Source organism: Acipenser ruthenus, chromosome 23 (assembly GCF_902713425.1).
Source record: "Acipenser ruthenus chromosome 23, fAciRut3.2 maternal haplotype, whole genome shotgun sequence".
Lineage (NCBI taxonomy): Eukaryota > Metazoa > Chordata > Actinopteri > Acipenseriformes > Acipenseridae > Acipenser > Acipenser ruthenus.
The window spans coordinates 21,387,105-21,412,679 of NC_081211.1; the positions used below are offsets into that span (position 1 = coordinate 21,387,105).

The 25,575-nt window shown below is 40.8% G+C and overlaps 2 protein-coding genes across 3 annotated transcripts in view; both read right to left on the reverse strand.

Moving 5' to 3' along the window:
* Positions 1–197: 197 nt before the first annotated feature.
* LOC131699636 (TBC1 domain family member 9B-like) lies at positions 198–19,407 on the reverse strand. Of its 2 annotated transcripts, XM_058996818.1 has the most exons (22): positions 18,815–19,407; positions 16,486–16,596; positions 15,846–15,964; positions 15,037–15,265; positions 14,212–14,470; positions 13,266–13,473; positions 12,825–13,007; positions 12,194–12,349; positions 11,922–12,072; positions 10,271–10,485; positions 9,998–10,115; positions 9,014–9,299; positions 8,136–8,265; positions 7,508–7,606; positions 7,264–7,332; positions 6,666–6,906; positions 6,072–6,137; positions 5,674–5,745; positions 5,470–5,520; positions 5,076–5,141; positions 4,524–4,621; positions 198–4,259 (listed from the first exon to the last, which is right to left on the reverse strand). In XM_058996818.1, exons 1-22 carry the CDS (start codon positions 18,930–18,932, stop codon positions 3,624–3,626), a joined length of 3,681 nt encoding a protein of 1,226 aa, XP_058852801.1. In that variant the 5' UTR covers positions 18,933–19,407; the 3' UTR covers positions 198–3,623. The 2 variants fall into 2 exon arrangements, with proteins under 2 accessions (XP_058852801.1, XP_058852802.1); XM_058996819.1 differs by lacking the exon at positions 5,470–5,520 and having other exon boundaries at positions 18,815–19,406.
* A 2,860-nt stretch (positions 19,408–22,267) lies between these two features.
* Positions 22,268–25,575, reverse strand: part of LOC131699637 (E3 ubiquitin-protein ligase RNF130-like) — a 51,953-nt gene continuing 48,645 nt past the window's right edge. The window contains exon 9 of the mRNA XM_058996821.1: positions 22,268–24,476. Within this exon, the coding sequence (XP_058852804.1) occupies positions 24,367–24,476 (110 nt within the window). The 3' untranslated portion in view covers positions 22,268–24,366. The remainder of the gene's footprint in view (positions 24,477–25,575) is intronic.

Consider the following 25,575-nt stretch of genomic DNA (forward strand, 5'->3'; position numbering starts at 1 on the left):
TTGCTTGCTCTTCTTGGGTCCTGTTTTCAGGATCAGAGTTGCTGCTTCCTTTAACAGGGTGACAGCACCTTGTTTAGCAATCGATATGGAGCAAAAAAATGTTTAGTTTTGCCTAGATATTTACAGTCTTTCCACTCCTTCGAAGGAATTGGAAATTATATTTTAGAGACATGGAAAAAAAGGAAACAACCAAGAAGCATTTTAAATCAGTATTTTTTATTTTGTTTTATTAGGGATCATAGATATCATTGCCATACAGTACATACAGATAATTAAAAACCTCAGTTAAGCACTGAACAACAGTTTGTAAATAAATAATAAATTGGTTGTTTTAATAATAAAGAGGAGGTTCAGCAGTGACAGGTTACATAAACTGTGACTGGTATTCATAAACGGAATGCCTTAAATACTTGGATGGTTCTAGTAAAGCTTAAAAAAGAAACAGAAATGTGTTATTTTATAATCCATATTTTGCCTTTGATCACTTTTTGAGCAGCATTTTCATTTAAGTGCAGGAACAAACCCATGTAGCACCATGCTACAGTATGTGGCTTTCTGGCCATCATAAAGCTTGCAAACCCAGTTAATAAAAGAACGAAAGTACTGCAGTTTGTCTCAGTCGTCTCATATTCCCTGGTTACATACGGTTCTCAACCAACTCTTGTGTCTGAGGGAGTATTTATGCAGAACTGTCATACATTAGTAACATGGGATGGTCGTTTTCATTTTGGATTCTAATGGCATCCATAACTGTTCAGAACGCAATAGTGCTAAATATAGATATAATTAAAGTAATAGATTGACAAAACATCAATTTCTTCAATGTAAAAAAAAATAAAAGCCTTTTTGACATTCTGTCACTGTAACCTAAACAAACAGTCACATGATAAAGGTCAGCAACAGCTGTGCTGGGTAAACAAAGCTGTAAACAGAGAAGAAAATAGACTTCTGTTTGCTGAACATTTAACAGAAGTTGGGATTTTCAACATTGTCTAAGAGAATCTTCTTCAAATGTGTAAACTCTACTGGTTCAGTCAAGTGAGGCACTGCGCTTTCAAACCTCCCACATGGAGGCTAAATGGTCATGAATATTAAACGATCCTGCATGTGTGTGTCTTACAGCAGTATTAATCCAAAGCTGCAGACTCATTAGGGGACCAGATCATCCTTACATTTTCTAGGCTGCTTGTTTAAAATTAATTAAAATGGACCTGCAACAGATCTGTGACATTTTCTTAAAACAAATAAATAGATTTGGTTTATCTGTGGGATAAACCCAATCAAACTATTGAAAACCCATTCAGGTAGAGATGCATTATTAAAAATCTAGCCACAATGCACAGCTTATTGGCATGACTACAGTTAACAATATTTTAGGTTACAAAAAATAAATTAATTATGACACGATGATAAAGCTCTCCCACTTCTGGCTAAATTTTTCACCATTTGTGGAACAACAAGAAAAGACTGCAAATTGGTCAATGGGTACGACGTGTTCAAGATACAGAGCAAAACAAGTTAATAATAATAGAAAAAACAAATAAACTACAACGAAGAAACATTTCACAACACCAATGCAAAGATCTCAGATCTCCTGCTTTTAAAATACTTACGTCTCTTTGAAAAGCAACAGCATTGGAAATGCACTGCAGAGTTTAAACATACTGAAATAGCTCTGCCCACCTTAAAACATGAGAACTGGTTGCTTGACACACGTACTGTAAAGATGTTTAAACTGACAGAGCAGCTGATACAAATTCAGGAGTAGAGTGGTGTAGGTTACCTTTCAATACATTGCCAAACAACCTGTGCAGTATTATTAGTATTCGGTGGAGCTAAAACAATATCTTCTTCATCTAAAACACAAGCACTTAGTCACAGCACACTTCTTAAACTAGTGTTACACACAGCACTGGTACACGCGTGTAGCGAGCAAGCCCCCAGCAAAGCGCTTTAACTACAAAGACACGAGACAGGAGGCCTGCATTCACAAGAGAAGGAGGCATCTGTCAGAAGTCATCTTTGCAAACTGCATTGTGGAGCCGTCAGAAGCCATTACCAGGCTGGTTTGTAAGCTGACCAAATTGTCTGAGATGCGAGCAGCAAGCGCGTGCCCTGATAAGTAGAAGTGATCTGAGAAGCCAAGGGCACATGCACTTCCTTATCCTTTTTTTTCAGTTCTAAAGCTGAACAATAGTGCTTTCTCATTTAAAAAGGACAGCATGTTGCACTGGCAGACAAGTTACTGTAAGCTGTATTATAAGAATATGTATACCACTGTGCTCCAGTGTGTCTAATATTAGAAAACAAACCATGCTTTAAAACACAAACAATCCACAATAGAATTGATTTCTTATGATCATACTATGTGTTACTGTACAACTATAAAAAAAAAAAAAAGATTTCTTAAACTTTGCTGTGATTAAAGAATAAATAGCTTCAAATACAATTTTACATTTTCTGCCTATTACTGATGGGCAAAAGCTCACCAGTATAACATGACACAGCCACACTGTTACAGACACTGCTATACTGAAACCAATCATCAGGATTCCACCAGGCTAAGGGGTTGATTTGCCAGGATAAGTCATAATGCCTTCAGTCTGTCAACGAGACTGTCAAGCTTACCAATTATGACAGAACTGGATGTGTGTGAGAACAGTACTGTCAAAATCATAGGAACTTAGAATGGCTGAATCTTGTTCCATGAATTATAATCTACAATACAACAGGCGGCTCCAATAGTGCTGAATGGCCAGAAACATGCAATTGAACTGGCAAACGCCATAACCGCTCACAATGACATGAATAGAAAAAACGGCCGAAGTGAAATTAAGAGGTGGGATTGAATGCAAATGCTGTACACCCAACTGAGCGAAAAAGAAAATGAAAGGGAAAAAAAAGGCATACAAAATTTAAAGTTTTTGTAACTTATTCAATTGAAATGAACCGCTATAAAACACCGTATTATTTACCTGCTGCATTAAGGACACTGTTCTGAGCAGAACACAGAAAAAACACCTTGATGCCGCTGTGCAAACCCAAAATTATAAAAATCGGTAATGTTGACACCTATGGAGTTCTGTTCTCTCTTCTATACTGTTTATACTTTATGTGTGTACTTTAGACACACTATAATCAATGCATTCAAATACCACATGCACAGACTCACATATTCCTCACCTTATCAGGCAGCAAATGATTTTTCCTTCTCACAGGCTGTAAAAGTGCTAGAATATGTATGACTATCCAAGCACACACATTCTTAATGCTTTATGACAGATATGGACAGAATTAATGAGCATGTGTATACAGACACATGTTTAGATACATACATACACACTTACGTACCGTATACTTCATACAAACTAACATTGCAAAAGATAGGTATTTATATAGATACTTTAAAATTAAAAATGAAGTGTGCCTGAAGCCAGCATGTGAGGCTGAAAGCTGATGCCTGCAGCAGGGCAAGCATTAACCAATCATAAATCCAGCCCCGGATGAGAGTCTGGAGGAGTTTTTTTTTTTTTTTTTAAGGGCAAGCGAGGGTGCTTTGGAGCCTGGAGTCGTGTCAAAGATCACCTCTGGGATTTCCCGTCATTCCACCTCAGGTGGGGCATTCAGCCCGAAAGCAGCGAGAGCTCACAGTCGCTGGAGGAGCTGACCTGCCTCTCAATGGTCCTTTGGCCCTTGCAGTCGGCTATTTTGATGCGAATGTCTTTCCGTTTCTCAAAGAAGTCGACCAGGGGCGTCTCAGTCAGGATGGAGGCCAGGATCTGCTCGAAGGAGATGGACCAATCAGCATCCAGGGTGCTGCACGTTCGCTGCTCTCCGCAGCCAATCAGGACCGTGTCCTCAGCAATGTCCTCACACTGCAGGGAGCTAGCGCTCACGATCGAGAAAGAAGAAACTGAAGTGTCGTCTTTGGCTTCCTCATCTGATGTGGGCGGCTGAGGGCTCTCTGCCTGCTCTACTGGGGCCTCTGGAGCCTGGACCTCGCCTGGATTCCCTCCCTTGCTTTCCTCTTGCATACTGGTAGAGGGCTCCTTCTCTAGAGCAGGCAGTTTAAGAGAAGCAGGGTGTGTTCTGTGGTGGTTCTCTGGCTTCTTTGGGGTGTGGTTTGTGAACTTCTTGCCAACTTCTCCGATTCTCAGAAGAAGGCTTGCCACTGTTGCGATGGAGTGATACAGCTCCTGCTCAGAAGGGTCTTGGCTGAACATGTTGTACAGGGTTTTACAGAGCTCGATGAACTGTTCCTGGAGTATACAAAGAGACAGAGAACAAGTTAACAAAAACAGAGCCTGCAGGTATTTTAAAACAGGAGCATGAAAATATAGGACATTAAAATACATTTGGCAATCATTCTAAACCTGACAAAATGAAATTAACAAACTGTTAGTCACACCTTTCTCTTACTAAAATGGTGTGCTCCAGACCGACTGTTGTCTCCCAGCTGTAATTTGTGTCTCTTGCCGTGATGAGACACAAACTACACATGAAAAAGGGAGTTCGCATTGTACCTGGTTCATTTTGGGCAGGTCTTTGATGGTCTCTTTTTTTTGCTCCTTCTCTTTGGCCCACATGCGAAGGTAATACCGGTAATCCTGGATCTTCTCCTCTGGAAAGGAGAAGAAACACAATGGTCGCTGTCGCTATCTCTATAATCATGTACAAATAATGGGTGCTTTTGAGTGTAATAGTCTAATAGACGGAGGGCATTATTTCAAAATGAAGGCTGCTTTTGTAGACCAAGGGTTTTGGTTACAAAAACAACCCTGATTGTGCAACAACCCTCTCGACTATTGGCATTACAGAACACATTTCTACCACCAGACAGTAGTTTATGGTCACTGCTACACATCAGTTATAATTTGTATAATTTATTGTCAAATATTAATACTAATAACAATTGTTAAAATTCAGTATTGCAATGGTAATGGCAAATATAGACAGCACCACCTTCACAAAATAGCAAATAAGAATTTTTGCTCTCTCAGACCTCACCAAACCTTGTTTTCAACACTGTATAATTGTGTAATTTAGTTTATTCTTTAATTTCAACAGCAGGTTACCTTTCTTCTGTTTAGAGTCGTCATTCCTTGTCTCGTCTCTGGGTTCTGCAGCCTGCAGATTCGTTGCTAGGGGAAGCAGACAGCAAGTAAACATTGAGAGGGATAACGAAGAGTTCGCCAACAGTCAGCTGCAACAATGATCTGCAGGAAAGCTCTGTAACTCTAAACCGTCAATGCTATTTCGAGGTTCAAGCACTTCCGAGGCAGGACTTTGACCCAAAAGACCTGTAGCTTATTTTCATACCCTGTCTACACTATCATCAAGGCGTACTGTTACTGAACTAGGCAGTCTACATTAAGAAAAATAGACTCAAAAGGTATCATCGCAACTCAGCACCCGTCCATGGGCCTTTTAAATGCTGCCCTCTTGGCCACAGAGATCAGAGGGACCAACCTGAGCCCCCTTCCTGAAGCAGGAAGTCCAGGTCGGAGATGAAAGAAGTCTCTGGAACAGCGGAAAGAGAAATACAATGTAAAGAAAATGCACAGAAAAGGTAAAGCAAGGTAAAGAATGTAAAGAAAATGTAAAGCTCATGCAACAGTAAGGATGTTCTGCACACTGATGAAAGACTTCAACTATTCAGCGTAGCTGACTGACCTTGTGGACTGGGGTCATCCGTGAAGTATTGAGTGGCTTCTAGTGCTGACTCTGCTTCCTCTGGACACAGAGCTGAGGGAAAGAAACAGGCACAATTAAAATCACAGGCTTACAACACACACAGCTGGTTTCAATAACCTTGGACTACCGGTACCTAATGTTACTTTACTTTTTTTCTTTTAAAATGAAAAACAGAAAACAGGTGCCGCTCTCGGACTTCACCCGAATCAATCATTCAGTGACAGGCTGCTATGCCAAGTGCCTTTGTGACGTCCCTGTATATCAAAGGTTGACAGTGTCCTTTGTATACGATTTGCATGTCCAATGAAAGTGCATGACAGCGAGTCCCAGGTATATAACATTAAGAAGATCGTATCATTGTTCTAATTTCGTCATACCTGGAGGCAGGTGGAGTTTGTAAAGCATCTTTAATTTCTCAGTCAGATCTCCGTGGTACATCCCACCTGGCAGAGAAATCAATTTACATTATAATTATTATGATCAATATTTGAGATCACATCATTTCAAAGTTCTACATTAAATAATCTGACCCAGTTTCTTTAAATATAACAGAAAAAAAGTCTAGTCTTTTGATAAAGTACGGTGATGGGAGATAAAGCACAGCTTGATAAAGTAGATCACCCCCAACATAACCAAGCCCATGTTCTATTTAAAAATCGAGTCCAAATATCAGAACTCTCAAAGACATTGCCAAAAATCAGAGGAACAAATAGTTTGTATCAGATACTTATGAAAGCTGCCACTACTAATAAATAGAGTATGTGGGTTTTAAACATCAGTAACCCAAGTACTGACTATACCAGAGGGGATGTTGTTCATTTGTCTTAACCAGTAATGCACACGATTGCAATAACACTTAAGAACCCATATGCTTTTTTCCTAAACCACACAGATCTGTTACCAACAAAACAGAGCACAGGTGCAACATACAAAATAAATACAAATAAACTGATGAATGGATTGGTGCGTACTGAGGCCAGTGACGAATTCCTTGAAGTTGATGAGGCTGTCCTTGTTGTGGTCGAGCAGGCGGAAGAGGCGGGCAGCGAGGACGGGGGTGTGCGTCCCGCAGCCCCAGGGGGTCAGTGCTCCGAACAGCTGGCTGAACTGACCCAGGTCGATGCGATACTGCTCCAGGTAGGGCAGGCTGGGGTCATGGTGCTCCGCCGCACTCGAGCTCGCTCCCCAGTAGCAAGTCATGATGTGCTTCGCCTGCAAACCACAGAACAGCACATTGGATTTAAAACATATAGGCCCACTGTAGAGGTAAGAAGATTCTCAAGTCTTCCGACAGGAAATAGAAACCGTATATTAAAATACTTTATGGTTTAATTGTTCTTTTAAAATAGCATTATCAGTGTATTTTCCTTTCAGAAAGAAGAACTCTAAACACTCAAAGGAAATACTGTAACCTTTTGGGGTGCAGACAATCTAATCATATGTGCTGTCATACATACTGTGCACACAACAATGTTGGGAGCAGCAATGCTGGACATGTGTTGGCACCCTTTGCTGTAGAATAAATATGACAGAGAGAGATACTTCCACTCCAGCGCAGAGTCCACTAACCTTGAAAAGCACATAGAGCTCCTCCAGCTCCTCAATGGTGAAGGCAGAGTCAGTCATGATGGAGCGTACCTGCGGACACAGGGAAGGGGTTTCAGCCTCCACTGCTGCCAACATTAACTACCAAGAAACTCGCACATAACTATTAATGGAGTTGTTTCTCAGATTAAACATTGCAGTATTCCAGGTAAAATGGGTTCATACTCAGTTCTGCAAGTCGATAGTAATAGACACAAGCACTACGCACCACACTCCTCTTGGCTGTGTCCTCCAGTGACTGGATCACTTTCAGTCTCTGTTTAAACCTCATCTGCTCAATGACGTCTGCACGCAGGCTGCCAAACTTCTGCAAGGAAGATATGAGATTGAGACAGAAAGCATGCATCAGACAGTGCTTGGTGGCAACTCTCAAACACAGACTTACAGGTGCTACTTCAGTGCGTCAGTGTTCTCGAATAATATATGATGATGATGATGATGATGATGATGATGATGATGATGATGATGATGATGATTCGACCTGTAATGCAAGACCTTGGAGAATAAAATACTTTTCACTTAAATGAAAACTAGATTTTTTATTCTAAGAATTACCATATATAAAATTCTAATTTTCAGACACAGGCAGTAAGGTTCTAGGTGTGATGGGTTATTGAAAACATCTTGGAAACTTTGTATGCATTTGAAACACACAATGTTATTGGTCGTTTGAGCATTAAAAATAAATTCCACTACAGGTGGAATGGTAAGAAATAAATAATATAATAATAATATAATAATACCCACTTTAGTTAAAGGGTTTAGGTTCTGTGTGCCACAGTGCTCAGTCCCATCCAGATGCACAAATGAGATCAGAAGCAAGACTGCACACCAACCTCGTAGGATGCCTTTATGAGTTCGAAGACATCTATTTCAGGAGGGGGTTCATCTCCACTGGTCAGTAATGCATGGAGGTGAGGGATGGGTGGCGACACGGTCTGCTTGTTAACAACATTGTCCAGGTACCTAATATTTAAACAAACAGGACAAAGACCAGAAAAATGGATTCAGTAATATCTCATAATAAAGTATTTTAAAACGTATAGCCCACACCACGCCAAGGCTGTAGGTACAAAATTCTAGCCGTCAGCACCATGAAAAAAAGATGACCTAAATCCACTGTCTGTACATGTAAAAATGCAAGTATGGTATCATATGGATGGACAGGTTCCTCAATATATCTCTAGGTTCTCCAAAAAGGTCCTAATCAAGTTTTACAACAACTGTAAAACTGGTTCCAGGGATGGAAATAAGATTGCTTTTAAAACAGCAGTTTCACCCACTCCAGGTTTTAATATGTGCTTGATGTGCCCCAGTGTCTTCGTTAACATGCTCAGGTGTGTTTTATTAAGCTCACAGTAAAACCAGGAATGGATCAAACTACTGTGTAATGGGAGATGTATTTCAATCCCTGGGTTGTCTTGATATAAGTAAATATGTAAGAGTGACATTCTGTAAGTTTGTATATGGACAGTCATCTTATATCTCCTGACTCAATACCTTCAATACCACTTGCTAAAGAATGTCCTAATGAGTGGTTCCCTTGATATCTGTAACGCATGACATCACACCTACGTCCTGTATTTGCAGGTGTCTTCAGTATATCCCTGTCGTCAGGGGTATATGAATCCAAACAGGCGGAATTTATCATCTCGTACTATTAGGGTCTGCATTCCAGCCAGAGACCCCAGAGACCCCAGGCCTGTGCACTGACCTGCCCAGGATGGTCATGGCCTCTCCCTCGTCATTGCAGCCCAGCAGCTGATCCATGTTGGCGTGCAGCACAGCCAGGGACACCTGGAAGATGAGCTTGATGCCCTCGTAGAAGAAGCAGTCGACCACCAGCACTGCACTCTCAAAGGGCATGACGCTGAGGAAGAGGGTGAGGAACCAGGACAGCGAGATGGTGGAGATGACCCCCAGATCCTGCATGTGCTCGTACAGCAGGGGCAGGCACTCCCGCGTCAGCTCCTCGAACACCCCCTGATCCACCAGGGCACCTGGGAGCACAGACGCACACGACTCGTCAGCTTTTACAAGGGCTTTTTAATGTAAAACACCAAACAAACTAACTTTACCACACCAACGCGTTTTACTGCAGTGTTATTTTTAAGATATGTCATTGGCATGCAGTAAAACTATAACACACATTTATTGACGTGTATACACATAGTTATAAATGCATGGAATAGCCCATCAGTCATGAAGTAGGATCTAAAACATTGGGAACATTTAAAAAAGGACTAGATTCTGTGCTTTTAAACGAGATCCCCAGGTATGGGAGAATGGTGTGCTAACAAGGCACAGGCCTCGATGGGCCGAATGACCTTTTCTCGTTCCTGAACTTTTCTTATGTTCTTGGCTTTATTAGTTTTACCTCCATCCATCCATACATCCTTTTCCCCTGATAATTATATAAAATACATGCTGCAGGTGTCAGTCATAAGAAAGCCACAATGACCTACATCTACAATATCGAATAACCAATGCCGATATGACTTTAAATTGTAAGTGTAACTGTACAGGAAACGGTGCATAAGTGTGGCAGTATTTAGATAATTAAAAATGACCTCCTATCCCTGTATCCCCCCAAGGGGGTCACATCTAGCACACATGTTTTGCCATGTGTGCATACTAAAATGCAGTTTATATCCCTAGGAGTGTCTTGGCTGTGTTAACAGCAATCTGCTCTACTCACCCACCACCCGGGTGTTGTAATAATCTGGCAGCATCCTCTCACACAGAGCCACCAGCAGCCAGAAGGCCTCCTCCTCAGTGCAGTACAGCAGCAGAACCGAAGTGACAATGTTCATAGCCTGGAAAGACAAGAGTCCAGGGTTAGCCCCTGATTACAGTACTGTGCGTGCACTTAAAACCTGCCTGTTACTTGCAGCAGTACCACAATCTTGATCACAGAAGCACAACACATACAAGTCTGTTGAATCCCGTGCTCTGAGCCCCATGCTCTGACCTGGCAGTAGCCGATGCCTGGGTTGCGGTAGGCGTAGGCGGTGAGGACGCGGCGCAGAGCAGCGATGCCCATCTCGTTCTGGAAGGCGCGGTGCTCAGGCATGGAGCGGTGCAGGTCCCTCTCAATCTCCTCCGTGGCCAGAGTGCACCGGCCCATAGACTGCTCTACCAGATCGGCGTAGTACCCAGGGTGCATCGCCATGTCGTTCAGGCCACCTGCAGGGGGCGAAATAGTTTCCATTAGTTACAATAGTGTCAGTGTTAACTCCTATTCTATATACAGTAAAAGTTACAGAATGATTTATTTTCTTTTTTAAAAGAAGTGAATGACAACACAAGCACACATCTGTATACTAGTAGATTATCAATTAAATACAATAAAAAAAAATAAAAAAGAAACAAGTTACACCAATGAAAGAGACACAGGGTTTACTGTTCAGTTCATCCAAGTCAAATGTACGTCACACTGTCATCAGTTCTTTTTCTTTTTCACAGCAATGTTAAATCTGACCTTTTCATGTTGAGGATAAAGAGCTGCTCTTCATCAGGGAAAGACTGGGTGGAGTACAGAGCTGAAACGTCACAGCGAACACTCACTAGTGCTTCAGACTAAATCACTGAGCAGTGCAAACTCAATTTTTCACTTCGGTTTTATCTTCTTTTGAAACATGAAACAGCGTGCAGATTGCCAGACCTCTATATCAGGCTGGCTTTATTCCTAGAGCACCACAATACATATTTCACATGTGTATCAATTTTGTTTAATTATTAATGTTTTAGTAAATAAGTAGCTCACTGGGCATAGCCATATTCAGGAACCATATCCATAAGGCACACGTCAGCAAGTGTGATTTAATGCTGCTCTTAATACATTACAAATCAATTACCTATCGATCCGGACAGTTTCCTTATCAGATTGTACAATCTTAAAATGAAATGGTAGTCAGATCCACTCTTCTGAGTACAGACTTTTTTTTGCATTACAAGGAACTGCAAAGCCAGCTGTCACTAATGCAAGCAGGGCAGAGGCTTCTCAATGTAACCCCTTAGTTTTTACATCAGTATTTATGAAGCTACAGTACGGCCATCAAATATGACTGCGGTCAGCATAATTATAGTCTATGATGAATTAAACAATAAAAGTACAGTCTGCGCCTCTTTATCGGGACGCCTCGGGAGAAGTACAAATATCCGGAATAAGCGGCTGTCCCAAAAACGAGAGGCATTTGAGACGACATGTGGTCTTTGCAACAGCAGCCTGAGAACCCACAGAGGACTCGGCTCATTCACATGGTTTACACAATTTATGCAAGTCAAGGGTTTTCACTGTACTGTGCTACGCGAAACTGTCGTGACCTGAAAAGCGATCTCCGTTCATCATTTGGAAATACTGTATCCCAATTAAACAAAGTGACGTCCCAATTAAATGAAGAACCGTCTCCCAGAGTTGTATCCCATTTAAGCAGGCATCCCGATTAGGCGGCGCCAACTGTATCAATTTCTATACAATTATGATGCATTTAATTAAATTTAAATTAATAAAAGATAAAACCCTGTTCACCGATGACTGGGTCATGTCATATATTCATGAGCAGCAATCTATATGTTTGGAGAGCACACAAGGAGAGAAGGGTGTGCAGTCATGAAATTACCTGAGAAGAGCAGCCACAGCTCCCCACGCAAGCCCTCTGGAATGCCATTTAGCACTAGATCTCGGGTCCTGGATGTGCGATACATGCACACCCCCCGACCAAACTCAAAGAAGTGAATGTTCCACGACTCCTCCTTCATCTTCTCCTTTGCCTTTTCAAAAAACAACACACAAAAAGACAAAACGGTTACCGATTATGTTTAAAAGTGCATAAGTAACCCACCACTGACAGCGAGCCGCGCAGAGGAGGAGAAACCCTTGCTTGAGACTCACCGCCTTGGGCCCCAGCTCCTCGGGGGCGTCCCTCTTGAAGATGCTCAGCAGACCCCGGGTAGCGGTGGCCAGGTCAGGGCTGTAGTATTGGGCAGGCCGGCTCTCCAGGGAAGAGGGGGGGCTGCTGGAGGCTGGGAATACAGGGCTGGAGGGGTCCTGCAAGCAGATGTCAAAAATATTTTAAAAAGCATTTTGGAAGTAAAGTCATGCAATAAAAAAGGAGCAATATTTATTCAGGTGATTTAATACAGAGGTTCTCAAACTTCAGAGTTTTGGTGTTTGGGGGATCCCTTTTTAAAGAAAATATATATTGGGATCCCCAACTGAAAACTGAAGAAATGACAAATCCCAAACCAAGCAACAAAACTGCACTGCAATAAAAGTGATGTAGATGTTTGATGTATATTTTCTGTTTACATACATTTAATACTGTAATTACCAGTATGTGGTTTTGCAGACCCCAGTTTGAGAACTAATGATTTAAGAGGCAATCCAGACTTTGTGTAACAGTTTGTGGGTCATTATTTCACACTGAATACAGACTAACAGGGGCTTCAAGCCTTATGCTCAAATCTGTATCAATTCTCAGAGGTTACATGTCAAATTCCTTGTTACATAGTGAGCCGCTCACATGCTGTTCTTTACTATTATGCTGTTGCTTATCTGGAGTGCGCTGCAGGAAGTCAGAGATTCTCTGGACCAGGAAGTCCCGGTCCTTCAGGTTGGCAAACAGGAAGGTCATCTTGTTCTTGGTGCTGATGGACAGTGGGCTGGGCAGGACACTAGAGCTGTCTGCCTTCTCCACTACTGACACCTGGTGGGGGGGGTACATGTTTTAATAAACAGTTTAATCTACAGTGAATGTGTGTACCAGCACTGCTTCTTTATAATGGAAATAATATCCTTATTCTCACTATTCTTTAATTTCATATCAGTATTGTATGCTAAGCATGACACCTGATTGCACACGTTTTAGTGACATCCATTTACAAAGCGAGTTTTTATTCAGAAATCAATCTCTCACACCAAGGATGGAGGATGACAGCTAGAGATGGTTAGGGATTGCACTGGCCTCTCGGAGTGGGATGATGAGGTGACACAGGTCTTCCCCCTTGCTAGAGAAACAGATGTAGTTGTTGGAGACGAACATCTGTCCCACAATGTGCATCTTGCTGAAGGGAGTCCAAAGGGTGCAGTCCGTGTGCCCGTCCAGCTTCTCGCTCTGGGGCAGCCTGAAGGTGGCCCGGTACCTCTCGTTCTTCGCTCTGGCATCCAGGTCCCTGAAATCAGTAAGCCGCACCAACTTGAGGTTGACAATGTCAACAGGGTAGAGTGTGGTTGATCCTGAATATAATAGGACCCTATCTAGGTACACATATTCTCCAGCTGATGCCTTGGAGGCTTAGTGGGCAGTAAGCTTGCCTCTTGTTTATTGTACCCCACAGCCAGGGGACAACCTTATTTGTATTTATTTAAGTGTGTGTGTGTGTGTGTGTGTGTGTGTGTGTATATATGAATATGAGAGAGCGAGAGAGAGCGAGAGCGAGAGAGGGGAGAGGAGAGATTACCTGACACTGAATATTCGACAAACACCATTGTATGTGGGATAGAATGTGCTGCATCACGATCTATCCAGCAGATTAGCAATAAAACTGTGATTCAAGGTCTCACAGCTTACATTGAATTAAGCACCTCCTCACCACAACAACGGCTGCTCGCTTCCCTTCCCTTTGCTTCCTCAAACCACCAGGGAGAGGTTGCCTCTTCACAAACAAGCTTATACTGCACCGTATGTCTGCAATGAATAGTATGTACTCTAATAAGAATGAGGGCCCTCAAATCTGCACTGCTGTAGTTCAATAATGACAGATACTACTTCCTAAACGTTCTTCACTTGCATTAAAGATTGCTTAAAATCAGGGTCACTTTCTACAATACATCACAGTACAGTTGTATGTAGGTAGGTAGTTAGGTGTTCTGTGTGTCCACCTCAGAACAATGTGAGAGTGACTGTGTACCTCTTCAGTGTGGAGATGTTCTTGTGGGCCTTGCGCGGCTTGGGCAGAGAGCGGTCAGCGGAGAAGGCCTCGTTGTCAAGTAGCTGCCGCATAGCGATGTTGGCGAGCTGCTCCATCAGCTTGAAGGTCTCGTTGATGTTGAGGAACATGGAGAAGTAGTCCTCGGTGTCCCGCGTGCTCACTCGGATGCTCTCCGGGAACAGCAGCGTGGCGTTCTTCTCAAGCTGAGTCACGTCTGTCCACTGGATGACCAGCGTCACTGGGAGACAAACAGTACAGCATTCACAGCTAACTGTACAGTGCAGCGGGACAGGTATCTGCTGAACGATGGAGCTCCTTTTAAAAGGTTGATGTAAAGTTGTAGAAGATCTGATTAGCCAATCTAGACTGACTTGTGTAAATGACTTGTGGTCTGGGGGAAAATTGTTACAAATGTGTTACAAAATAGGATGTTAAAAGTGTGCAATGTGTATTTTGGATAATAGATGACATTAAGCAGGTTGTAGGTCAGAAGAACAGAACCATTTTTGATGTCATATACAATAAAGGTGGACTCTTATTTTTCTGTCCTGTGTGTACCTGCTCACAACTTCCCCCCCAACCCCCCCAACGGCCTTCTAAAATGTATTCAAATAGAGTAAACCAGTCGGTAGGTTGGGGAAAAAATGAATCATTTAATTGCAAGACAGATTAAACACAGCTGTGTTAAAAAAAATAAAGGGGTCTTCTTGCCATCTAACTCGGAGGGTAGTCCTAATCCTATATCCTCACAGTGAAACAGACTAGCTGCAGTACAGTTCACAGTCCTTATCTCCACACTCTCACCTTCCTTTCCCAGCAGGAAGGAGTAGAAGCAGAGGTGATTGACACTCAGGTAGACCCAGCCCTGGCGAGGGACCCGCCCCTTCCAGTAGCTGCAGGAGTAGTAATTCACCAGCTTCTCCTCGTCCGGCATTCCGAACAGCTTCCGCATCTTCAGCTCCGCCTCACGGAACTTCCCAGAATCCTCGTCCTCAGGAACCTCCTTATTCTTGTTCTCCTCGGCAATGATGCCCTGAAATCCCCAAAAAACACACTATCATCCCCGGCCTGTGGGTACAGTACACTCTCAGACAGCATACTGTAGAGCTGGGATGGCTGATTGGAGCATTGAAATGGTTATCCACACCAATTGAAGAGCAGTTCCAGCCATCTGGCCCTTCACTTTAAGGTGGCATGTGCAAAAATACATGTGTGATTAATATGCATTATCCATTTTTTGTGATGAATCTGGTCTCTTATTGGCTGGGGGTGGTCATTATCTGCCAAGAATGAACTAGTTTCAGCTCCAACCAGTAAATCATACAGTTAAAATTCCAATAATAAAGGCTACTCTACTGCACCAGCAGCACGTTTGAAGGATGCTTTAAAAAATGAAACTGAGGCATTAAAGGTCACAAATCGGAAGTGGAGTTTTTGGAGTAAACAAAAAACAAACAAAGACTGACTTTATTTAGTGTGATTAACTGAGAAAGAGGTCACTGTCTACTGGGACCGCACTGATTTCTCAGGGATTAACACCATGTGCAGGACAATATTCTAGGTCTACCCGTTACCACACAACCGAACCACCAACATGCAAGCCCATAGTGTACCTGGATCTTGCCCTTGACGAAGGTAGTGATGTCCTCCTCATTGTCGAAAATGGACAGAGTCTGCAGCAGGTTCGCTTCCAGCCAATCCCAGTGCTCTGTGATCTCCTTTCGAGAGGAGCCTGAGGGAGGAGGACAGGACAGCCTGGTTTTACAACTGGAGCAGTAAAGAGGGGTTGAGAAAAACCAAATGTTCAGCTGTCGATTTTTATTTCCAGACTTTATTGCAGACTAGTGCTGCATGAAAATGTTATTTGATTAGTCAGTTCAAGGGTCATTGGTTTTGAATGGGCTAAATTTACCATTCAAAGTGAAAAAAAAACTGAAGAGACAGTTTCTAGGGTTTGTGTAGATTGCTGTTCTCCAGAGTCCAAGAAAAGGAGCAATGATCACAAATCCAAGCAGCTGTTTCTTCACTTGACTGCAAGCACCTAATTTCTGTGAAGAGCTCAATCCGAATAATCGGTTCATGTAGCACTACTAGGTGTCAAAGTTCTTTTTTATCATAACACAGCTAGATGATTTGCATCGATCAATATTGTGTTCAGTATGTTTATACATGCGTGTCATTTCCTGTAAAGCAACATGGCTCAGTATGGCTCTGTGGAGTATCCATTTGCACATGCGGATGCCCGGTCCTCACCACAGGCAATGCTCCAGTAGATCTGTGAATCGTGCGTTTGATGAAGAATCCTGTAGGGGGCGACTCTCGCACTGGAGTCAAGCACCACATCCAGGGTGCCCACCAGCAGACCTGAACACAAAATAAACCAGTTTAAAAAAGCAACTAGAAGCAATTCACATCTGTGCACCCAGTCAGGAATCTTAACAGACTGTGCATACAGTAGAACATGAGACAATTCTTAAATTTAAAGAAAACACTACTTTTATTTATTCAATATTAATGCCAGAGTACAAGATATGTTTTATGCTTAATAATAAGCTAACAGATATCATTTCACACAGTTTGAGCAGCCAGAACCACTTAGCTTCACTTTGCAATAATTCTGGCTCTTATACAGGAAGAGACACTTTACACACCAATAAAGGGGCATTCAGAACAGAAAATTGAAGGCACTTTTTTACACAGAGAACTGTGAGTGTCTGGAACCAACTCCCCAGTAATGTTGTTGAAGCTGACACCCTGGGATCCTTCAAGAAGCTGCTTGATGAGATTCCGGGATCAATAAGCAACTAACAACGAAACGAGCAAGATGGGCCGAATGGCCTCCACTCGTTTTGTAAACTTCATGAGTCTGTTTCATGTCAATCCTCCTCTGCAGCTAATTCAAATGCTAATATCTCCAAATGCAGTAAAAGCTTAGCAATGTGTGGTAGGCATAGGTAATGCCCAGCGAGGTAAGGTAAAGTATATTAACTGGTAAATGCATAGTACTGTACCTGTATAACCATAGGAAAAGCATAGTAAAACTGCAAATAAACTGTGGTAAACTTTTATAAGGGCTAAGATGGCTGCCATATTATGGCCATCTTCTATTGAGATTACTACAGTATAAGATGGATGCAGTATATTATTGTAACTTTTCCTATGAGTTAATTTTTTTATGCTGTTTTGAAGGCAAAGGGTGGTCACACCAAATATGGATTTGATTTAGAGTTTTCTTCTGTTCACTCACTTTGCATTTAGTTAATTGATAAATATAATCTATTAACATGTCTATTTTTGAAAGCATTCTTACTTTACAGCATTTTTTCACACCTGCCTAAAACTTTTGCACAGTACTGTATATATATATATATTTTTTTTTATTTGTTTATTTAGCAGACGCCTTTATCCAAGACGACTTACAGAGACTAGGGTATGTGAACTGTGCATCAGCTGCAGAGTCACTTACAATTATGTCTCACCCGAAAGACGGAGCACAAGGAGGTTAAGTGACTTGCTCAGGGTCACACAATGAGTCAGTGGCTGAGGTGGGATTTGAACCGGGGACCTCCTGGTTATAAGCCCTTTTCTTTAACCACTGGACCACACAGTCTCTCTCTCTCTGTCTCTCTCTCTGTCTCTCTCTCTCATAATTGCATGTCAAAGATTAAAAATTACTGCTGATCTGAATTACATCAATTTTGACTTACAGACAAACCAAACAAACAATACACAAGCTGTCTTAATTTGACAAATACATACAGTTTGGATGTGGTATCTGATTAAGTACTGTATAGCTGGGTACCCTGCAGTATTAACAGTAAATGAATAATGAAAAACGTTACATTTTCTAGGGTGAATTTAACTGGAGACACAGTAGAAATCCCTTCCTGTTTGGTTTTCCCAGCCCTATGTATTCTTCCTGTCTGGATTAAAAAGGCCAAACTAAGTATAAATGGTTCACTATATTTTCGACATACAGGATCTGTTTCTTGCATGTTCACTCGCTAAATGCAACGGGGTTATATTAGTTTATAAACAATTACACCGACGCTTTTAGCACAGTACTTTTAGGTCAAAATACAAAATGTGTCTTGCAGATACATTCTAAAATGAAAACGCTTGCAAACCTTGTTACGAAACCTCCTGTCTGAAGCTTCCTGAAGATTAAACATTTCAACAGTAATTCTAAGATTAGGCTAATATATTATTTTTTCCCCCATCCCTTTTTAAGTTTTCACATCAGTGGGTTAGTTCTAGAATCATGTCATGTTATTGTTATGTGCAGACGCGTGGGGTCTCACAGGTAGTGAAGAAAACGCCACAATGTTGTTATGGTAATTGTTTCTCAGAAGCATTTTATTATTTTTATTATTATTATTTTACCTTATTGTTTTGTAACAAAAGAAGTACGTACATTAACTAAGAGATCAGTGTAGTTAACTTCACCTGACTTGACAAAATATCGTAGAGTTCACATACAAGTTCTCAGCAAACCTCTCCCACCTAGTACGTGCAATCGTCAGTAAAACGGCTGGTGATGTCACCAATATTGTTTATTTTTATAATTATTTTGATGTCTTACCGGCGATTCCCCCTCCTTTTCCGTGTCCTTTTCTTCGCTGGAGAATAAAGAAGGGGTTCGCCCTCTCGCTAACCCAGAGCGCGTTAGCCAGTAAAACCTCCTCTGGAACGATCCACATTTGCCCGTTTAAAAACCCTCTTGTTACAAATTAAAAGGGGCCTTCTTCTTGTGCTTGTGCACTGGTAAAATGTATCGATTGCCGTTTGAAGTCGTTTTGGTGCTAGACTTTCGGCTCTACTCCATGGGCCGTCAGTGTATTCGTGTGTGTTGTCGGTGCAGAATATAGCTGTCCCCTTTCGGCGCTGACGAAAACACAGCTCAACATTTCTCACGTGACACTGCAATTTGCAGTCAGCAACCCTGCTGCTGTAGACAAGTAAGGCTAAAGGGTGCAATTTGCAATGAAAATTCCTTGAAGTGTGCATTTCCGGTGTGAGGCATGAAACAGAAATAGGCATATTGCATGTAAATATACTTATTTATACATTATCTTAAACAGAAAGTTGGAATACGTACGTTTTGTAGGTTGTGTCACATTAACTTGCAGAAATATGAAGGTGCAACATCTGTGGTAATACTGTATATGTAAGCGTGTGTATTGCAAAAAAATAAATAAATAAATAAATAAATAAATAATAACAAAATCATTTATTATTGTGTCGTGTGTACATTTGGAGATGAAAAAATACGTTATGTATATTGTATCCTGACTTCCAGCAGTTGCAAATGAGTTTGTGAGACAAATCTGCCAAACTGAGAAGGAAGTGACAAGCTGGATGGGATGTAGCTGCTCTCAGTTGAAGCAGGGAGTAGCCAAGTATGTACTTACTGTGTCACTTCCTCCTTATACAGTACACAGTGGAGCATGTTTTCAATATTTAATGAACTAGGAAATAGAGAAAAGAGAGACAACCTGGAGTAAACAGTAGTGTAACATACAGGGGTCAGTGCTTCCTCAGTAGCATAATTAGAAATGAGTGAAAAGTGGGGGTTAGCAAACAGTACTGTAACAGGAAAGTGAAGGAAAGAAACAATATCATAATAATGCATCTGTAGTAGTTATTTTCATAGGCTCTATGTGCAATCTCTTTCTTTATTGCAGTTTTTGCTGCAGTTGTTTGTCATTAAATACTGTCCCAAGCAAGTGAAAAGAATGTATCCTTAGGGCCACATCAAGACCTTTAAACAAATATGAAATTGGCACTTAAATTTGGTGAAAGAAAAATCTAATGTTGCAGAACATACAATGCTAGCAACTCAGATGGTTATTCATAAGTGAAGTAGGTACAACGTGCATGATGTATGATATGGATAATAAAATAAATGGGTACCAAATAATTAGGTCTCAGCCTGAACAATTTGAAATCAGATATACGTTTGAGATTTCTACAAAACACTGGGTGGGAAATGAATATAACGTTTTAAGTGTAGGCCTCATTCTTCCTTTTGCTGTTTTGCTGTCTGTTGATAAGCATCGGAAGTTAAACTAGTTTAGTATATGGGGGGCACTTTTAAAAAAAATACACACACAAGCTCCAAGAGTTGCCTCAATTAACTTTTATTTGAAATATGTTACATAAGTAAATGTTATCTTGTAGGAATACACTAATATTAACATAATATTGGCAGATAACACTTAATTACAACAGTTGACTGTACACATATCAAAATGTTCAGTGTATATAGTTATCGCTGCTTGCTATCCTTACATTGTATACTGCAAGTTTTATATTGGTTTTAGCTTTGATTGTCAGTACAACTGTCCAGAAGTGTAGCTCTACAGTTCTGAAGTTGTTTCAGAGGCGAGTCTTCCCTATCTCTTTGGCTGCCAGTACAGTATGGCACAAGTCCAGGGGTCAACAGTCTGATTTCTCCCCTGTAGTTTCCAGATTGGCGAGAAATGGGCATACATTTTTGTGGGGGTGTGGGGGACAGAGTGTGTTACCTTACCGGAGTGTCTCTTACAGTGCTTAACTCAATCACCTCCCTTCACAGTTGGAAACATAAATAGTTAAATCTCTTAGTGCTGGTCACTTTGATTAATGGTAATAATGATGCCGGTCACTGGATTCAAAGATCTGTGCTGGTTTGGGGGAGGTGTGTCACCACCCACAGGAAGGAAAACCACAATGCAGCACAGGGTAATCGCAGGACACACTGCTGGACTAGGGCAACAGCCATTGTGAGGCAGAGGCAGACATACCTGCAACTGCATCACTCTCATGTCACCCAGCAGTGGTTGCTACAACTCAGTAGAGTTCAGACCCCTGTAAATCGACAAAGGGGACTAAAACACAGGGGAGAGCGGACATACAGTACAGAATTTGGACCCCCTCTGAAAATTAATTTAAAAAAAAAATTACAACCCTATCACAAACGCAATCGTGTTAACCCTACATCACACCATGTTACAGGATGTAGATTTATAATGATTTGAATATCCCCCCTCTTATAAAAGACAGGACATTCACTTCATGGAAAACTATGGAGAAACACTGCTTTTATTATTGTCACCAGAGCCCCTCCCCCCAAACGGTACAAATAGTAACGAATATCACTGTACCCCTTCAACACATATTCAACATGTACACGAAAAGTTTCAATGTATATTGGTATTTTACATTTTACACAAAGGTTGCAGGTAGCATTACAGATTTAAGCTTTAGCTTGTTGGCCTGTTGGCTTTGGAAAAAAGCAAAAGGAGTTGAAATAAACTCTGAACAGAAGAATGAGACTGTGAGGACATGGGCTTCAAAGGTCTCTTCCAGAATGAAGGAAGCAAATTACAGTAATTCGGAAATCAGTACATACTGATATATGGAAAATGATTATGTACAGAACCCTAAAAGAGAAGTAACATGTACCGTACTGTAGTTCTCCAGCTCCTTTTATGGATATGCAAAAATCAGGGTAAAAACATCTTCCTACATCCTCCTACATTCACCTTCTATTCTAATGACATTTTGGCGCCATTCAGTAGTTAAATGTTACAACTGCTGCCTCACTGAAAGTGAATGCAACTTCACATATACAGCCACATGGTGGTCGAATGTTTTCACACCCAGTCCCATTTGTCAGGTTTTCCCAAACTCCCTGTTTCATTTTTGTTTGAATCACTTGTCAATCAAAATGTCTGTTTAAACTGCAACTCACACTTTTTGAATTCCGCTTGTTGTGCAGTATTGAATGTTTCAACACAGAAATACATTCGCAGCATTCATTTAATTAGAAACTAAACTGTGTGTGTTTGTGTATAAAAGCTCAGATAACATATACAGTAGGAGTGGATCTGCATACGTATTAAGTACTGTATTTATTGTATATACCTACATACAAACCTACTCTACATACAAACACACTGACTGTACACATACGTAAAACCAAGGGACGACCACTTGTTTCACAAACATACCACATGTTTAAATAATAAAGTGCAACACAATGCCACTCTCCTTGTTTTTGAAAAGTTTAATCTCTAGTTTGTATACTGCAAAACACACAGAGAGAGAGAGAGAGAGAGAGAGAGAGAGATAGATTTAAAGGCACACAGTGAAACACAGATATTGAACCAAAAGCCTCAAGCAAAACATAACAAGCGGCCATTACATGAACAAAGTACCAGGTTATTTTAAACAACAAAACAGTACCAACTCTATTGTGCATATCTGCATGGCCTTGGGTGCTGTGGAACGTTTCTATAGAACAGTCAAGTTTAAAATAAACTCATTTGGAATGAAACACTCAATTCCAAACCTTTACATCCTGTGGATATGTTTATGTGAAAATATATTTTATAAGCCTCTTTGCATTACTCTACTGCTACCAAATAAGCATTCCAAACACTTAACTTGGCCTAAATAACAATTAAAATGAGTAAAATATGCAATAAGAAATCCTTCTGAAAAAATACTGGAGCTGATAGTGTCTCAACCACCAATGAACTTACCAGACTTACCAGACTTCACTACCGTGGTCAACTGCAAATTCATAATACTGTATTGTACTCAAAAGCTGCCGTATTGAGCTTTTCCTCGACGACGTTACAGTAGAATCCTGTCTCATTTAGGGGACAGGTTGTGTTGCTTTTGATCCCAACATTTGCTAAATAAATGGCCCAGCCTTAGCATGCTACCCAGGCAGTGTTGTATATATGGCTTTGTGAACTACTGCTCTGAACTTGAGACTATCCCTGATCAGCAGCTGCTTCCAGCAGTGAGCCATTCATATTTAATGGGTTAGTCATATCAATTATAAATAATACATTGATTCGGTATATGCATTTTGATTAATATCTCTAGTTTAATGGTGTTTTGCAGCATCATTTATACAATTGTTTTACACTGGCCACAAACAAAGATAGGGCATTTTAAATTCCAAATGTGTTTCTTCTTCAGAATCTCCATACTTTTAAACTACCTATGAAGCAATAGCAGTCCGATTGTATGGAGTTTAATCAGGTGTTAAATAACTACCTCCCCCCCATTGTCGTTGTGACATCTCAATTAAATCCACATCCATTCAAAATAGCACAGGACGCCAGTTGATTAGGGGAGAGGGGAGAACTGATCTTTGAAAAACAGTAATAAAATACATAATAACTGGGAAATTACAATATCAGTCTGCACCCTTACCATAACCCCTTTAGCTGCTTGTGGTGGGACACTTAAGCAATGCTGCTTTCACAAAAGAATGTTTTGCCAGGTTGAGCCCAGTCAGGTACAACACAATGAACTAAATCTTGAAAAACCTTTTCCTTTTTGAGACCTTCCCTCCAACAACCTAACAACTACCTGCAGCTCCCTGTCTTTTATAGATGAATAAACACCAAATTTAAGGGGCAACTTGAGCGACACTGCAGAGAGAGCATTAAAGAGCTTACAGGTTTCAGGAGGAAAACAACAAGACAGAGAGGACAGGAAGGAAGTTGTGTATGGAGATGTATCAGTTACCACAGGATTTATCCGCGCTCTGATACTGGGTATTCCTGGCTCAGTATTGTAATACCCAAAATAAGGTCAGGATGATACAGCAGGCCAGTCTCCCCGGAATCGTCCACTGTGACAGCTCTGACCAGATAGGAATAGCAGTTTTTTTTGGAAGAGGAACAAAAATGGTTAGCTAATAATATTTCAGATGGGCTATTTAAATCCACTCAAAACACAGGGTTATTAGGTAATCAGTCAAATTTAAGAAAGAGGATTGATTTGGTCAAAATGTTTGCCTCTCGTTACAATTTTCTGCTTAAAAAATAAACGACGCTAGAGCACACTCTTAACAAAAGCAAAAACCATCCAGTCATTCCAGCACAAATAGTAATCATAATTAAAAATAACATTAAATTAAAAATAAATCAAGTATGTACATGTACACAGAAAACAAAATAACACCCTCAGGATTGTTAGGGCACATTCTGTAAGAATTGATGTTGCAGGTATGCCTCGCAGCGCAGGGATTGTACTCCCATAGTTTGTCATTGTGCTGTATTTTTTTCTTCTCGTTTTTTCGTTGTGCATCTGAGAGGGGAAAGCCAGAGAGGCAGACAGGAGGTAATCTCAAGACTTATTATCGTCGTAAAGGTCCAGGGAAGGCTGGATGTCCGGAAGCTCGAACTCGCAGACCAAGTTTCGAGGGGATAGGGAGCTGCGGCTGAAGAAATGACCACCTGTGGTGAGAGGAGGGAGAAGAAGAGTGTTGAGTAGATGACAACACAGTGACACTGGTATCAAAGACCATCTGTCTGCAGCTACAGAATGAATTCATGTGTATTGTATACATTGTATGATAACAATGGACTTTTTCCCCTTTAAATTGGAGGAACTTTAATCATTAATCTAAAGTTTTTAGCCACTATTCTATGCTTGTGTTATTTGTTCAGTTTTTCAGACACCTAATCACTAATTCAACTTAGCAGGCACTCAGATGCTAGTGATAGACTTAATGCATCTGAATGAACTGGCCTTGTATTACTGTCATCACAACCAATTATTCACTGTGTTGGACATGAATGTTTAATTGGTGAGCTCTAAAAATCAATTTTTGCCGTTCTTCCTATGAATCATTTAAGCATCTTTTGGGTAGAAACCCAAGTACCAAGTACCCATATTTCAAAGGAAGCCTCCAATGATGGCTTATTAAGCAAATGATTTCAATTAGATGGTACTGCCTGCTGATCTAGCGGATTGGGCTACAATATACAAGTAAGAATAGCTACTACAGTAGCTGCTACAGGCAGCAGATCTGCATCGGATAAAAGTAACAGGAAGTTTGACTGTCCTCCAAAAATCTGAGTGACAAATGTCTACAATCTTTGTAATACTAATACAACAACTAATCACAGTTTTATTATATGTAAAATGACTACAGGAAACTATATTGATTTATAACTCCACAGTGTGTTGAATAGCATTAAAACCAACATTCGTGAAAAGTTAAATCAAATTTGAACAAATGGTTCTGATTTCATTAGCTATGATGATGGACACAAGAGAAACAAATCTGCTTAAGAGGTGGCACAGAACATGAAACCATGTACGAGATGTTATCTGGAACAGTATCAGTATATCCATTTTTTAACAGTTTGCTAGACTAATATCCAAGGATCTAAATTTAAACCATGTTTAATTATGTATGTAAGTCTTGTGGGAACATTTCTTATTACTATGGAATGTCTAATCCAGAGTCGTCAAATCTTTTTTGACAGAAAGAGCTGTATTGGTGACCGCAGAGCCAAAAAAATCTAATAAAAATAAAATCAAAGTTGA